This window comes from Opisthocomus hoazin, chromosome 4 (assembly GCF_030867145.1).
Source record: "Opisthocomus hoazin isolate bOpiHoa1 chromosome 4, bOpiHoa1.hap1, whole genome shotgun sequence".
Taxonomy (NCBI): domain Eukaryota; kingdom Metazoa; phylum Chordata; class Aves; order Opisthocomiformes; family Opisthocomidae; genus Opisthocomus; species Opisthocomus hoazin.
The window spans coordinates 91,283,920-91,298,497 of NC_134417.1; the positions used below are offsets into that span (position 1 = coordinate 91,283,920).

Sequence of the window (14,578 nt, forward strand, 5' to 3'; positions counted from 1 at the left end):
TCCATGACATTTTTGTGAGCTATGCTCTGGGGCTCTCTGAGCTCCTCTGTAAGCAGTGGAGAAACCAAGGAGCCCATCCAAATGCACCCAGAGCCTTTATTGATTTAAAATGGGGCAGTGGGAACCTTGCCAGCTAACATCAGCACCGATATTGGGAAGCTAACGGAAGAAGAAATGATTTTCCTCCACCCTTGGGATACATCTGCTCCTTTGCTGCTGGCATTGCCTGGAGAAGTTACTCGCAGGGGGACCTGTGCTGGTGGAGCTGTGTGCATCCGAGCAGGGAAAATGCTGGGCAGCAGCGAGGAGTGATGCCTCTCTGAATATTCATGCTGGCATTTCTTATCTGTGATTGCCTTTGGACTGAAGCAGCCTCTTGGTGAGAAGGTGGTGAGCATCTCTGGGCCAGAATTTTGCTTGGCAATGTGCAGCTCTGCTGCCTTCCTTGGGCCAATGCAGGCTCGCACGCACAGATTTGGCCATCGTTGCTCAAGAGATGGGATATTTCAAGCTCTTCTGGGTCCTTTAATACAACAGCTATTTTTCCTTTTATGGTTTCTTGCCCAATGTGAGTGGTGGCATCTCCCACAGCTTTATAATGGATGTGAACCACGCGGGAGCACTAAGCTCCTATTCACTGTATTCCCAATGGAAAGTTGCGAGGTGAGTGACCGAGGATGGGGACCAGTCTTAATCATCGCTTCTCAAGACATCATCAAGGGACCATGCCATAACGACTCACCTCATCCCAGCAACTTTCCTGTTGGCTTCAGAGGGCGCAGATTTCCCCCTGAAGAGCCAGGCAACGTGGCAGGGGGTGGATGGGGATTAACCCTCTCTCAGGACCAAGTGTCAACAGCTTGCTGTGTCCAGCAAGAAGAGCTGAAGCAAAGGTGTTGGTGTCCAGTCCCAGGAGGGAGGTGCTATTCTGCCACCCCGATAAATGACTTCTAAAAAATTATTATTCTAAGCATGGATTATTTTTTTCTTTTCCATTTTTCTTTTTCTTTTCTGCAACGAGCTGTTCTACATTTGGTAGATTCATCTTCGGTGAGCCTGGGAGGCGTCTGTGGGAATTTCTGCAGTGCATTATTCACACATTTGATTATATCAAAGGTTTTTGTTGCTTTTTTTTAAGCTATTTTGTGCCAGCCAGTCACCTTGCATTTATTTTTCTTGTGAAAATGTTTTATTACTGTTCTGATGTGATTGTCCTTTAAGGAGATTATCCTGTAACTTTTTAAATCCTTAAAATGAAACCAGGACAAGTCTCTGGTTCCTTTACCTGTGCCAAATTCTCGTTCCTTCCAAACATGTTTTAGTTTCTCCATGACTGCATTTTGAGCTAGACAAAGCAGGCAGATGTGATTTTTACTACCACAATTTTTGTGCCACTCTGAGGGTATTAGTTTGCAAGGTTTGTATTTGTTCTTTTTTATTATTGATTATCACCCCTGTTCATGGTATCATGAGATCATGTAGGCATCTAGCTTCCTTCTAGTCCTAGGTAAGCTTCTAGTCCTCATGTCTATGGAGAATAGCTGTAAGGATATGAAAGCTAAAATTTCAGCTCCAAAAGAGGGGAAAATAAGAAGGGTGAAAGCTGGGACTGTGCTGGGGCTCTCCATGGGGCTGCTTTGCTGCATGTATTCATCGCAGCTTGTGCTTGGCCCTTGTGTTTGATTTACTGCAGACATTCAGTTACAGCTCTATCAACAAGCAAACACAGGATTTCTTTTGAAATAGCTTAAAAATTTATTTGTAAATAAACCACTGGTCAGACAGGATGGGCATCAGGAGATTTTTGCTCTAACAGATCTTTGTCCTGCTGCCAGTACAGTCATGTTTCTATCAAAACATTATGGATAACTGTTAAAAAAACAATGCATTTTTTCGTCAGTAGGAAGCTCTCTTTGAGCCAAACACATCTGAGATCTCCACGTACTTTGCAAACTAGAATACTTTTTTTAAAAAAAAAAGGTCAGAACATTAAAAATAAGAGAAACAGCATAAATATAAAACCTTTCCCTGAAAAACAGCACTTGTCCAACCATGGATGAGGACATTGTGATCTGTGATTGAAGATGAGGAGCCCAAAAGCCTGGAGATGAGTGCACATTGCCCCCCTGCCCATACCTCCCCCCTTTCCTATCCTACTACTCGCACAGCTCTTCCCCTCCTGCAGATCTTATCTCCTGGCAACTCTTCAGTCCAAAGACAAGGTGGAGGCAAAAAACTAAGACTATTTTGCAACCATTACAACTTCCAAAGTGTTTCTGCTGCCCATGCTCACGTGCTCTCTTCTTTTAACTGTCACATTCCAGTGACCCTCATCACCCTGGAACTCATCAAAGTCCCCCAAGGTCTCTCCTGTACCACTTGACTTTGACCCTTCCTTCTCCTCTCCAAGGTTGGCTCTAGCACCATATTCACACCTGCCTTAGGTGCAGAAATACTTCATAGACCCTCCCTTCCCTGGGGAACATCACCTTAGTCCCCTGGGACTCACTTTCTGCCTCCACTGTTGGTTGGGGAGGTTCAACAGCAGTTGAGAAGACGGGGAAAAACATGGAGAAAGAAGCAGAACAACAGTATGATCGTTTTTGTCCTGTCTACTGAGACTGGAACCACTTATTGCTCCATGCTTCTCAGTCTACCCCAGCTCCTTTCAGGCTCCAGATCCCTTCTCCTGTTATCTTGGGAGCATCTTCAAGTTCCCGTAGGGTTTCAGGATAATTTTCCCTCTTCCCGTTTGATTAACTAATATGGTACCAATCACAGATGCAATGTCTTACACAGTATCCAGATGGCACATCTCTGCGCTGATAAGCGTGGCCTCACCTCCCCCCATCCCTCCTTGCCCCAGACCCCCATGGAAAAAAAAAATCATGCCTCACTACATCTTCGTTAGGCGCAAAACATTGAGGCGCACAGGGAGGAAAGTGGCACCGGAGGCGTACTGGATCTCCCGGAGGACCCCTTCCCACTTCTTCTGCTCTTCGTCATATCTGGGGAGAGACAGACAGTTATGGTGAGGAAAGCATCTCCTCTCCCTCGGTTCAGCTGCTGTCCATAGTGGTGGGAGCCCTGGTGTGTGGTGTGATGTCCCACAGATGTCATTTGGCTGCAAGGTACCTGTGGGAACTGCATGGGCACTTTCAGCCCTCATACGTTCTGGTTTCCAGCCCCAGCCTGGGGAACATGGGTATCAAAATGTGGTCTCACAGGGGAGTGTGTACTTTACCACTGGGAAGTGAGCTGATGGCACCAAGATTGAAGATCCATGGTGAAGGCCAGCAGGTGCCTGCTGAGGGTGCTCTAGAGCCACAGACATGAAGGACAGGAGCGGATAACTCTGTGTTATCAACCCTCAGAAGGTGCTTTCTGCCTGCTTCTCTGCTCATGTGTAAGACTGATTTCCAGCACTGGCTTTTTCCCAGAGAGAAAATGCATTGCACAAATGCTGCTTCATGCCAAAGGGGAAGTCTGGAACAAGCTCCAGGCAAAATGTCAATGCAGCATCAAAGCTAAAGGTGCAGATTTTCCCTGGTACATTGCTGTATGAGGCTGGGAGACTGGATCACCTAATGTGCCCTCCAGCACAGCACGGCAAAGTTCTCACTCAGAGACCCTGCGCTGAGCCTGCAGCCTTGTGCTGGGGTAACAACATCGAACTCACACTGAAGGCACCAAGAAAGACAGAAACTATCTGTTCTCTTGGTGGCTCTCACTAACATCCCTCCCATGCTCCCTTGGACAGCCCCGGGGAAGATTGTCACCTCCAAACATCATTCAGCTCTGTTGGCACCAGCTCTCCCGACTCCGTCTCCACCGTGGCGAACCCTCCGAGCAGGTAGAGCACCCCAGACAAGCTCACCAGGCTGACTGAGCTGCGCTCCTGCGGGAACTCCGTGAAGGTGTCCCACCTGCCACGTCAAGAGAAGGGACAAGTTAGGGCACCCTGCCTACCTCTGTGCTGAGGCTGGCTTTGAATCATGAATCAAGAATTGAATTAACTAGTGACGGATTAACTTGTGTAGGTTTACATGGGAAGGGATGGGATCATAAATTGACTGTTGTTAAAGATATCTGTTTCCATCATCATAATTCAACTTAATTTTGCATTGAGTAGATGAGCTATGAAGCACACCTGGCATGGACCAGTAGGTTCCAGCCATGGGATTACAACTTTAAGGCCTACCCAAGGTCAGAGAGTCTATTGCGTTGGGTGAAGCTGCCAAGATGACGCCACAGCCGTGCAGGGAAGCGAAGGGCTGCAGCAGTTGGTGAAACTGCTTTGAAGGTGAGCCTGAGATGATCCACAGACTAACTGCAGTGGCATTGGTGATGCCCAGCTGTCTGAGGAATACAGACTGGGAGGAGCGGGTATTGCGAGTTGCAAGAAAACTCCAGAATGGCTGGAAGTTGCTTAATGTAGACCTGCAGCTGCCCCTTGTGCAACTGTGCCCTGAAGGTCTGCTCAGGTACGTACTTGTTGGTGGCAATGTCATAGACTTCCACCGAGTTGGTCAAGCCAGAGTCAGTCACACCGGCAGCCACGTAGATTTTGTCCTTGTGCACAGTAGCTCCAAACAGAGACCGGGCAGTTTTCATGGGAGCCAGCTCCTTCCACTCAAACTTGGATGGGTTGTAGACACACATATTCTTCAGGCACTTCCTAGAGAAAGATGAGAGAAAGAAGGAGCCTCCATCGCCTTGCCAAGGGACAGCTTCGCACTGCAGGAGCTGGGGGATGTCTGCTGGGAACAATGTATGGTCTCTGGAAAGAATTTTGCTCCCCCACATCAGCATGAGTGCCTCTGCTTGGGTGTGCACCCAAGGATGCCCAAGCCTGGAGACATCATTTGTGTGCGTAACACATCCCCTCCTGGTGTGGCCGCTTTGGATTGGACTCCTAAAAGCTCAAAGAGTCGTGTTCACACAGCTGGACAGGGGACTGGGTAGCTAGCTGCCTCTTGGGACCTCGCGCACAGCCGTCAGACAGTGATTCAGTGCCGCTGATCCAACCTGAAGCTGTGAAACATCATCAGTAACGTCTCCGTTCCCTGGGACGGCAATGTAAGGTGCGTGAATGTATGCATGCTCATACTTCTCAGACTATGGTCTATAATCCTTTCAGAGCAGGACCTGTCTTTGCTGATCATCGCATGTTTGCTCTGCAAACAGTCACACTTCTGGCTTGCAAAGAAATCACTGCAATGCTACCCAAGAGATGCTTTTTCTCCTGAGCCCATCTCCTGCAGGAGGGCAGGATGGGGGTCAGGCTTGATGAAGATTTTCACCTCTATTGCAAATAACTTGGCTACCAGGACCACGCTGCTCCACACCAAGTCCAAGACAGGAGACCCTCAATGTGAAGGGGCTTCTTGCTCTTCAGCGCCCCTCCCAATCTCTGCGACTTTTATTTATTATGAGAGAAGGGGATGATATGATCCCCCTCCTGCGAGGACAGTGCCATCTCCCTGATGTCCCTGCAGGACTCCTAACAGCTTGGGAAGGGCTGCAGCAAAGCATCTGAGCTGAGACGGAAGGATCCACGTCTCACATCCCATCCAACCCTCCTTAACCCATAGTGTCCAGGTTGGGGAGGTGCCAACTCATACTCTGACTCACACTAGTCTGGGCGATCGCTTGTGCATTTCTCCTGCTTTTGACTTACTTGTCACTTCCTTTGCCACCGATGACGTAGATGAGGTCCTTGTGTGATACCACCGCGTGGCCGTAGACTGCATAGGGAAGGGAATCAGCTTCACCCCACTTGAAGGACCTGGATCAGAGAAAGATAGGAAGCAAAAGGATTTGGAGCTTGCTGGGTGAGGGCTAGAGTACATGGCACTTTCCAGACCTAGAGGCGAGCACAAATCCTGACTCAATCTCAAAAATATGAGGTTTTCAGTGAGGTAGGAATCATACAGTAAATTTTGTGATCCTAAAAAAAAGGGGAAAATAGAATAGCAGAATGTTTATGCTAATATTCATTATTTTCTGCAGCATCCCTTACTCCTGGGCTTTGTGGACACACAGCCCCTCTTCTCCCAGGACCTCACCTCATTTACAAGCATTACCAGCTGGACACAGGCTAGACAGGGATTTCTGCATTATGTAAAAAATTAAAACCAATGCGACTTAGGTATGCAAGATCATGAAGAAAAATTTCTTTTTTTGGCCATCACCTTCCACTTTGAGGTGCAATGGTTGGCCGACACTCAGCGAGGACCCACGGCAGGGGGGGTTAGTCCACATTTTGGAGTGTGGGGCTGTGTTGAAGCCTCTCGGCTGGGTCCAGGGCATGTGAGCAGAGGATGTAGCTATAAGGCTTTGGAAACCCCAAACTGGTACCGAAATAGGGCTGACCAATTTCTCAAGAGATGTCTGTTCATGTCCATGTAGCTTAGACTCATCCTCAGTTTTCATACATGTAGGTTGTAGCCCCCGAACCTGCACTTTATTTTACCTAAGAACTGAGGTGCCTGGGCTCTGAGTGCTTGCAGATTGTCCAGCCACTCTGGGCAAATATTTGATCCCACAGATCAGCAGTTTGCCCTTTCCAGGTTTGTTACTGTCGAAAGTTTGACCTAAATAATACCAGAAATACAGGTGGTGCTGATCACATCTCTACCAGCTTCAAATAGGTGTTTGAGCACTTAGCAGGGGCAGACACATCCTTTCCCCGAGTGTGCGGGGGCAGATAAATCCCCCATTCTGTGGGAGTGAAATGGGTTTCCAATCTCTACCTAGAAAACAGGCTTTAAAGCACACACACATCTAAATATAGACCGAGCAAAGGCTTGTTAACACCTGCTGCTCTGCCTCGTAGGGGTAGAAAGAAGTAGCCTTTGGGTGTTTCTGCCTCCTGCGAGCGGAATGGTACAGTGCTTTTTAATAAAACTCATGACATAACATGGGTTAGAGCCCACTGTGCAAAAATAATGGTATGTGAAGCCTGATATCTCTCAGGGTGGGCCATTCAGTGCCACATCTAAATACTTTCAAAACAAACTTTCCTATCCAAAGCTCCTCCTGGTGAGGTCACGGTGCAAGTTGCCGAACCACCAAACTGATGGGCAAGAGCAGAAAGAAAAAACCCCTTGCTCCTCTGTACAGGTCCCATTTGAGCATCTGCTGAGTTTGGTCCCTGGTAACATAATATCCCCATTATGGCTTCCATCTCCTGGAGTTTCAGTTGCAATAAACGAAGCAGCTGGAGAGAGGCAGCTCAGAGCCCCAGGGCACAGCTTGAGACGGTCCCAGTGGTCCCAGCATCTAGCTGCAGAGTTCGAGCCCCATCTCCAAAACCTTTTGGTCCCTGGAGAGCAGGAGTCGTTTTGCATGGCAGCTGCTTCGCCTCCTCCTGCCACCCACCTCCCACCCCGCGCTCGCACGTGAACACTTACAGCCGGTCATAGCACAGGACCGAATCCAAGGTCTTTTCTCCCTCTTTCAGTTCTTTCCCTCCGACCACAAAAATGGAATTTTCTGCCTCTCCCAGGCCGAAGAGACAGCGAGGGGAGGGCAGGGGGGGCATCCCCAGCCAGTCTGCGTCCAGATGGTCGTACTGAAAGGAAACACATGGTCGTTAGCGTACGCTCACCTGGCCATTTGCTTAGCAAAAATCAGGGTCCAGAGGCTGAGGGCAAAGGCTGTTCCCATGTGTAGCTCGGTCACCCAAGTAGGTGCTTGCTGCAGTGCTGGTCTCTGCCTGTGCCTTACCATCTGGTGCAGGATGGGGGATCTTAGTGGAAATCCAAGTCACGTATCATATGCTGTATGTTTTATGACAAGGCATAAGAGCAGAAATGCACCAGCGGGAACATGTTCTGCTCTATGCACCAAAGCCTTGACTTGGAACAAACTTGGTCGCCTTCAGATGAGAGAGTCCCATGTTGGACCTATAACGGATAGTTCCTGGGACTGGAGGAGCTGAAGCACTTCAATCTTAGAAATTCTTCCTGAACCTCTGCAGCCACAGCACACACCATGGTATTTCAGCCTCATGTTTTCCATCTCTGCCAGGTAACAGTGTGGTGTTGGCAATGTTAGTTACACAGCTCAATCCCCTGAGCCCCTTCTTCCACCATTTCTTCTTCTTTCTGGCAAATGATCAGTTGCCATGTCCCTCCTCTGCTTCTCCAAATACTGATGTTGTCGCATGTCACCTCAGCGTGTCTGAGACGTCAGGAGATGAAACCTGTGTGTGCCTATCATCTGCACGATGTGGTACGACACAGCTGAGACAGTGCCGCAAAGTCCAGAGCTCTGCTTGCAGACCAAAGTGTGCCAGGCCCATCTGATAGATGGGTGTAGGGCCCCAGATCGAAGTGAAGAATTGTCTCAAATCTCTGTCTTGAGAAACAGAGACGCTCAAATTCAGCAAAGTCTGAAACTTGGCTGATCAATTGTGTTGAATAGTAACCTGTGTTCCAGATAAGCAACATCTCATGGTTACAGACCTGCTCAGCCGAGGACGCTGAATCACTCCCTGTTGGAAGAACAAACACTTGGCATCTTTAACCAAGGATATGCCGGAGCAGCTGGACCTTGAGAAGGACAGTTAATCAGAATGTTTTATGTGTGCTGCAAACTTGGCAGCAGAACTGAGAATTCAGTTATCCTTAGTTGAACTACCCTCATTATAACACTCAGAATCACACCCCCTGAGCTGGAGACCCTGGCCCAAGCCAAGACCCTTATTCACCAGACAGGCGTGGTAAAAAGGGAGGATGCTGTGACTTTAAACAGAGACGAGACACGTAAGGACCAATGGGGAAAGAGAGTGAATGAGAGTAACTGTAAAAGTACTGATAACTGTTGCTTGAAATTTATAAATGTTTACCGTATGTTAGCCAAAGGGTGCTTGGTTTGTGGGAAACTACCAACCACCCAGGCTTGAGCAACCCTGAAATAAATGAAATTAAAGGGGAAGGGACAAGCCTCTTGGCGCGTGTCCACCACCAGAGCAGAGATCATCACCAGATCCAAGGGTGGTGATATCTTTTCTCTTATTTTTCCTTTTGTTTTCCTCTCTTTCTCCACGTCTGACTTTCTAGGCACAGAAGAATAACGTTATTGTAAGATTGCCAATATCTGCTGTATTTGGGGGTTTTGTAAAGTCAGACGTTATGTTGTTGTAAGCTTTGGCACATCAATACCCATTCTAACCCCACTGCGCTAGAAGTAACGGTATGGAGCTGCGACGTTACCATCTCTTGTAATTCCACCGAATTCCAAGTAAAGCTTTGTTTGCAGCTGAGCCTCTTGGGTCACTGTCGTGACTCCTGGGACCGCACAGAGAACTGAACAGCTCACCTGCCCCTTCACCACGGGATGGGACAGGACAATGGGGAAACCAATCCATACAGCGCTATAGATCAGATACCCCAATCTTTACAGATCCTTGGACATCCGTAGGCCAAGGCATTGCCTCTTCTCCCACCAGAAAAAAAAATGTGAAAGGTTAAGAGGCTGGGGGGGGGGGCTCTCTGGGCACTATGGCTTGATGGGAGCTGTAAACTGGGGCAAAAATTTTTAATGCAGCTTGGTAGCAGAGGAGGGACTTTGTGGGTTAAGTCTGGAGTGACGTCTTGCAGCCATTTTGGTGAGATTCTGCAAGATGAAGCTGTGATGCATCATTGCCTGAAGCGCTGTTTACTATGGGCATAGGCCAGAGAGCTTCAGCTTGCTGGGTTGCCTCCAAGAACTCGACCTCAGCTGGGTGCCTGTGGTTATTGTCTCTTTTTGTAAGCTGTGGTCCACATATGTGCTATTTATAGCTTGAGCAGCTCCGTCACCAGGATAGTTCCTGTTTCTTGATGGATTCAGCATTGTTCTCAAGTCATAAATCTTAGAAGTGACAAATAAAAGATACGCTTTTCCATCCGAAATGTCAATGGAATAATTTTATTCCTGACAAAATTTGCAAGGCCTCTGGGATTTACCAGCATTTTTATATTTTGATGCCTGTCCCTAAGTCTAAACTAGCCCTGACCTAACTCTGCTGGCTTCAGCGGGAGGAATGTGAAAGCAGGGAGGCCAGAAACGGAGTCAGAAAGTGCAAGACACTGCTGCACTGACATGGTGGTTCAATGGTCCATCACACAGCTGCCTGTCTACGTCTGTGTAAAGTTTCAGCTGAAAAAGTCTCAAAAGACTCTCTTAATAAAACAGAAACCATGAGCTATGTAATGGCACTGATGGCAATAAATTACACCTTTGTGAACTGATGGCACCTTCCATCCATGGGACTTCTAAGGACCTCCCATGCACGAGTGCCACAGTGAGCTGCGAAGGGACAACTGTCCCTTTCTAGTGGGGAAGGAGCTGACACCCAAGGTGTTTGCTACTGAGTCAGTGGCAAACTGGGAGCTGAACATAGGAATCTTGCTGTTTGCAGCTTAGAATCACAGAGTAATTTAGGTTGAAGGGACCTCCAAAGGTCTTTCATCCAGCCCCCATGCTCAAGCAGGTGCATCTTTAGAGTTAGAGCAGGTTGTCAGGGCTTTGCGAAATCAAATATTAAACATCTCAACAAGGATGGTGAGGGGACTGGAACATCTCTCCTACGAGGGGAGGCTGAGGGAGCTGGGCTTGTTCAGCCTGGAGAAGAGAAGAATGAGAGGGGACCTAATATAAGCTTATAAATATCTGAAGGGTGGGTGTCAGGAGGACGGGGCTGGACTCTTTTCAGTGGTGTCCAGCAACAGAACAAGGGGCAATGGGCACAAACTGAAGCACAGGAAGCTCCAGCTGAACAGGAGGAAGAACTTCTTCCCTCTGAGGGTGACGGAGCACTGGACCAGGCTGCCCAGGGAGTTTGCGGAGTCTCCTTCTCTGGAGATATTCAAGACCCGCCTGGACAAGGTCCTCTACAATCTACTGTAGGTAACCCTGCTTCGGCAGGAGGGTTGGACTGGACGACCCACAGAGGTCCCTTCCAACCCCTACCATTCTGTGATTCTGTGATCTCCAAGGACTGAGGTCTTGTGACCTCTCTGGACCCTGCTCCAGTACTCCACCACCTCTGCTGGGAAGGTTTTCCTCACAGCTAACTGCAACTTTACTGCAACTCCTGGCCATTGCTTCTTGTCCTATCTTTGTGCAAATCCAAGAAGAGTCTGGATTGTTCTTCTGTGTTCCCTCCTATTAGGGAGCTGCAATGAGATCTTCCCTTCCCCTTCTCCAGGCTGATCAGACCCAGCTCAGCCTCTCCTTGTACCTCTCATTCTTCAGGCCCGACCATCTTGGTGGCTTCTGCTAGAGTCATACCAGTACCTCAATGTCTCCCTTGTACTGGGGAGCCCCAGACTGGACACAGAATCCAGATGTGGTCTCACAAGTGGATGAGCAAAGGGGGAAATAAAAGTCAGTTCCCTTGACCTGCTTGCTGCAATCGCGCTGAAACAGCCCAGGACGTGGTGGACCTTCATTGCTGCTCAAGGAATTGCCTTGCCTGGCCAGCAAGAAGACTGGTGGAGCATTGGTCCTCAGGCATCGATTTCGGCTGAATATGAAGCAGCCCTTCTGCCTGCTCTGGGCAATTGAGTGATGGAGCTCGCCACAGCCGCTGTTGTCATCCATTGTCCAGTGAGAAGGGCTGTATCTCAAACACTGCTGTATCTCATCCAACTGCCTTGCCCCTCCATCCTACTTTCTAGGGCTGCAGTTTCTTCCTGATGACTTCTAATTTCAAGGGTTTTACGCCAACCACATAGGCTCCATTTCCAGGTGAGGACAAGCATAGTCCCTGCACAGAGATGTACAGATCTACACATGCAGTGAGGCAATGGAGGGATCAAGGCTGTATGTCTCGGCTTGGGAACTACACTTACTTTATCCTTTCTGCCTGGACGCATTATTGTTTTCTCCCAGAAGATATGTGAGCCATGGGAGAAGAACAAAAGGATTTCTGGGTATGGGGGGACAAACAGGGGGTTTACTGGATTCCTACAGGGTCAGCAGGAAGGGTAGGCTCCTTGTGTTAGCTGTCTACAGGGGAAGTGCTCTTGGGTTACAGCCCAGGCTGGGGCTCAGATTGCTGGTGCACAGCTCGATCTGATCGCAGCTTTGGTTACTGCTGAGTTAAAACAGCCACTTTTCTTGTGGAGGATCCCAAAAGATGTCACACCATGGTTTCCTCCACACGTGGCAGAAATGGCCAAAAACTCTGAGCTGGTCCAAGGGCAAGAACAGCACTGGAAATGGGGCACATATCGGTAGGTAGGGACATACCCTGTGTCCTTGGGGTGTTTGCCCTGTGGCTGTAGCTGCTGCTGTCCCCTTTGTTGACACCTGGCAGAGTCACCCTTGGGTTTTGCTGGGGGTTCATAACCAGGGAACATAAGAGATGCAAAGCTGAACACAGACCTGATGCCACTAACCTTCCAGTTAGTGTGCCCTGTGGCAGCTGGGGCTGGACCAAATACGCTGTTCAGCATGGTCACCCGTTCATGATGTGGATCAGGAACGGTTATTCCTACTACCTACCCCTTCAAGCCTCTTTCCTCAATGACTGGAACCCCCCCCCAGTGGGATCTGCCTTAAAAATATAGGGGGCAGAATCTCTAGTAAAATAACTCAGATGTTTCACCTTGATTTACAACTTTCTTTTTAACATCACATGACAACATATATTACTGGCATCACACGAAATCTAAAGACTGATGATGCTGCAAAGTGGTCAAAGAAACAAAAGAAAGATAAAGCTAGTACCTGTAGGAAGTAGGAACTCATGGGATCCTCTTTGCTGTCCTCGTTGTAGTACAGTCCTCCGACAATGAAGATCTGATTCTCTTTGGTCACCAGACTGATGTGGTTCTTTGGGATTTGAGTAGACAGGGAGGCGAAATAGCACTCATTGGCAGTGGGATCATAGGCCACTGCTCCACTGTCACTCACCATGAAGATAAGGTCCTGGAGGAACATCCCAAAGCGCATGGTGTCATTTAAGATCCCTGGGAGAGCATCTTCCTCTGTATCTTCTGCCTCATCTACAGCTCCATTGACAACATTGTCTTTCGCTTGCTTTTCACTGCTTTTCTTCACTTTCTTCTTCTTTACCACAGTGAATTTACCTTTCTGGGCATCCTTCACCATCTGCAGTTTCTTCAGCAGCTCCGGGCTGGACTTCACCATGGCGTGCTTCTCCACGTGGTCCTTGATGTAGTCATTGGGCATGAGGCGGAAGCGGATGCTTTCAAAGATTACAGGCAAGGCCTTCTTCCGGCTCTCATGGTCCTTGGTCCCCACCCACTTCATGACTACTTCGAAGACAGTCTCCTCTTTCTCAATGTTGAGGGAGTCACTGGAGATGACTGCAATAAGCTCATCAGGTGAAAGCTGGTAGAACTCCTCATCCCGAGAGACCAGTGCAAAGCGATCACAAATAAAATCCCGAGCTGCCACGGCCAGCCGGGCACAATCCAGCATCAAGCCCAGCCTGAAGATAGCCAAGCAGTTGCTGAGGCAGAGCCGCTTCTGCAAGAAGGACACACAGACAGTGAAGATGGAGGGGATCTGGAACATATTGGCCACTGAGAAGATGTCCTGCACATTCTGCTCTGTGATCTCCAGCTCGGAGGTGTAGATATAATGGAGGATCTTGCCCATGACATCTGGATCAACATCTTCCAAACTGACCTCCCTCTTCTTGCTCTCTTCCATGTCCGAGAGGAACATTGCTCGAAAATATGGGCTGCAAGCTGCCAGCACCAGCCGATGGCAAGGAAACTCCTTCCCTTTGACTTTTAAGACACAGTCCAGAAACTTGTTGTGGTCCAACATGTCTTTGAGTCCATCCTGGAGGAGAGTTTGCTGGTAAAGACGTAGTTCTTCTGCTTGATCAAAAGGCAAACCCATGGTGAAGAGTAACCGCTCCTTTTTTTCCCAATCCTTCTTTTATTTATGTATATTTATGAATATATCTATACCTGAGACCCTGGTAAAGAAACTTACTCAAAGCAGGGCTCACAGGTCTCCCTTGCTTCCAGACCGTCAGCACACTGGGAATGTGAAACGCTTGCTACTATCGCAGCTGTCTGTGCACTTCAGTTTCCAGCATAGAGCTTTATATATAGCCGCAGCGTTACAAAGCTGAAGGAATCCATACTGGAGCATGTGTAAGCTGATCACCCTTTAATATGACACATTGGACAAGGAGGAAGGGAGGGGGACGGGGGAACAGCTGTACTTCCAGCCTCGATGCGTCAGGAAGGGTCTGTCAGCCCCTGAGTCACCGCGGGGGGAGCAGGAGCTTTTGCTGCCGTCCCTCGACGGGAGACGCGCGCGACCCGTCGGTTCAGCCGCCGTGCTTGGGAAACGGCCTCCGGGTGAATCAAACATCCGAATCTGCCGTCTGGGTCATGAATGGCAGGGCTTGGACCTTCTCCCAACACCGTTAAACCGAAGGCTCCGAAACTGCTCAACCTTTTGCTGTGCTAAAAATAGACCGTGAAGTCAAAGCTGGAAAGATGCAATAAGGGAGCGTCTTATGTGAGCTTTGTGGCATCCCCGACTCCAGCCGGCTTGCTCCCAGGGCTGCTTTTCTGCACAGGTTTGTCCTTTA

General features: G+C 48.7%; 1 protein-coding gene across 1 annotated transcript; it reads right to left on the reverse strand.

Annotated features, from left to right (window-relative positions):
* Positions 1 to 1,751: 1,751 nt before the first annotated feature.
* Positions 1,752 to 14,043, reverse strand: KLHL40 (kelch like family member 40). The gene is made up of 6 exons (XM_009931014.2): positions 12,727 to 14,043; positions 7,416 to 7,576; positions 5,681 to 5,788; positions 4,493 to 4,678; positions 3,780 to 3,926; positions 1,752 to 3,008 (listed from the first exon to the last, which is right to left on the reverse strand). The coding sequence occupies exons 1-6, from the start codon at positions 13,870 to 13,872 to the stop codon at positions 2,897 to 2,899; spliced, it is 1,860 nt and encodes a 619-aa protein (XP_009929316.1). The 5' UTR covers positions 13,873 to 14,043; the 3' UTR covers positions 1,752 to 2,896.
* Positions 14,044 to 14,578: the final 535 nt, after the last annotated feature.